The following is a 1464-nucleotide window of genomic DNA, read 5'->3' as shown; positions in this document are numbered from 1 at the left end:
GCTATAACCGAGTTAACTAAATACAGAATGTACAGATGCACAAAGAAATGTTCTTTATGTACTTTGGTATCTTTGGGTGTTTTTGATACTGTAAAGTACCAAGATAACTTCTTTTTAACACACAGTGTAAGCACTGCAAAGTATGTTGCTACAATACATGTACATCAAATTGTAATTGTAATTGAAAATGTAATTGAAATTACACTATCATGGTGTAATTGTAATTGTAATTGAGTCTATTTTTACAAAAGGAGTGTAATTGAATGCGTAATTGTAATTGAGCTTTTGTAATTGACCCCAGGTCTGGTACATGTACATGTATACATTCCTAAATAGGAATGTTAACTATTTTTATATTATTCTCAATATGTTCCTCTCCCTCCTAGTATAACAGTGACACTCAAGAAGGAGGAGTTTGACTGGAGAGGAGGGAACACTCGTACAATGCAGTTCCATCAAGCAGGAGGTGATAATCCTGTTCTCAAACTCTCAGGGAAGACTCTTCAAGTCTCCATTGGTCCAGGATTACCCAGCAGCACTAGACCATCCCATCAGAGACTCCCAGCTACCAAAGGAGGGAAGAGGCCAGGACTAGCAGCTCCTTCTTATCAGCAACAATCAAGAGGACCTCAACAGAATTTGGTAAGAGAGTGAGGATTGAGTGAGTCCTTGTGTATGTTGAAGAGATAATGGTACATTGTACATGTACATGTACACTTTACCATTACATGCACTAATGGGCATATACATGTACATGTATTTTGCCCATGGTTCCCACAAAGCATGCTAAGTGAGCTAAACAGCATGAGCTTCAGAAAAAACTTTTAAAATTCATAAAAAATCTAAATTTGATCGGAATCAACTCAAAGTTGATACATAGCATAAGGACATGTATATGTATTAGAAAAAATTATAAAAATGGAGAATTCTCTCCTAGCCATTTTTGATGAAATTTGGCCTGTGACCAAAAGCTATAGCCTTGTGTTGTTGGCTCGATTTTAGAGCAACTTTAAAAGTTCAAAAAAATCCAAATTTGATCGTAATCAGCTCAAAGTTGATACACAGCATAAGAACATGTATATGTATCTGAAAAAATTATAAAAAATGGAAAATTTTATTCTAGCCATTTTTGACAAAGTTTGGCCTGTGACCAAAGGCTATATAGCCTTGTGTCATTGGCCTGATTTTTGAGCAACTTTAAAAATTAATAAAAAATCCAAATTTGATTGTAATCAGCTCAAAGTTGATACACAGCATAAGAACATGTATATGTATTAGAAAAAATTATAAAAATATAACATTCTACATGTACATGTACATACATGTACATGCATTTTTTCAATGTGTGCATATTGTACATACATGTATGTCAACATGCAATAGTATAGTCATATTTCTACTCTTATAGTCAGTAGCACAGAGAGGGAGATCACCGAGTAATAAGAGCAGTTTTGTTAAAGGACG

At 34.4% G+C, this 1464-nt stretch overlaps 1 protein-coding gene across 1 annotated transcript in view; it reads left to right on the top strand.

Moving 5' to 3' along the window:
• LOC100638553 (unconventional myosin-Ie) overlaps nucleotides 1-1462 on the top strand; it is a gene marked incomplete at its 3' end in the record, with an annotated part of 13656 nt that extends 12194 nt beyond the window's left edge. The window contains exons 25-26 of the mRNA XM_019996969.1: nucleotides 387-642; nucleotides 1409-1462. Coding sequence (XP_019852528.1) covers nucleotides 387-642; nucleotides 1409-1462 — 310 coding nt within the window. The remainder of the gene's footprint in view (nucleotides 1-386; nucleotides 643-1408) is intronic.
• Nucleotides 1463-1464: the final 2 nt, after the last annotated feature.

Source organism: Amphimedon queenslandica, unplaced genomic scaffold (genome assembly GCF_000090795.2).
Source record: "Amphimedon queenslandica unplaced genomic scaffold, v1.1 AMPQUscaffold_13391, whole genome shotgun sequence".
Taxonomy (NCBI): domain Eukaryota; kingdom Metazoa; phylum Porifera; class Demospongiae; order Haplosclerida; family Niphatidae; genus Amphimedon; species Amphimedon queenslandica.
The sequence above is the reverse complement of the archived record's forward strand: the minus strand, read 5'-3'. Positions and strand labels throughout refer to the sequence as shown.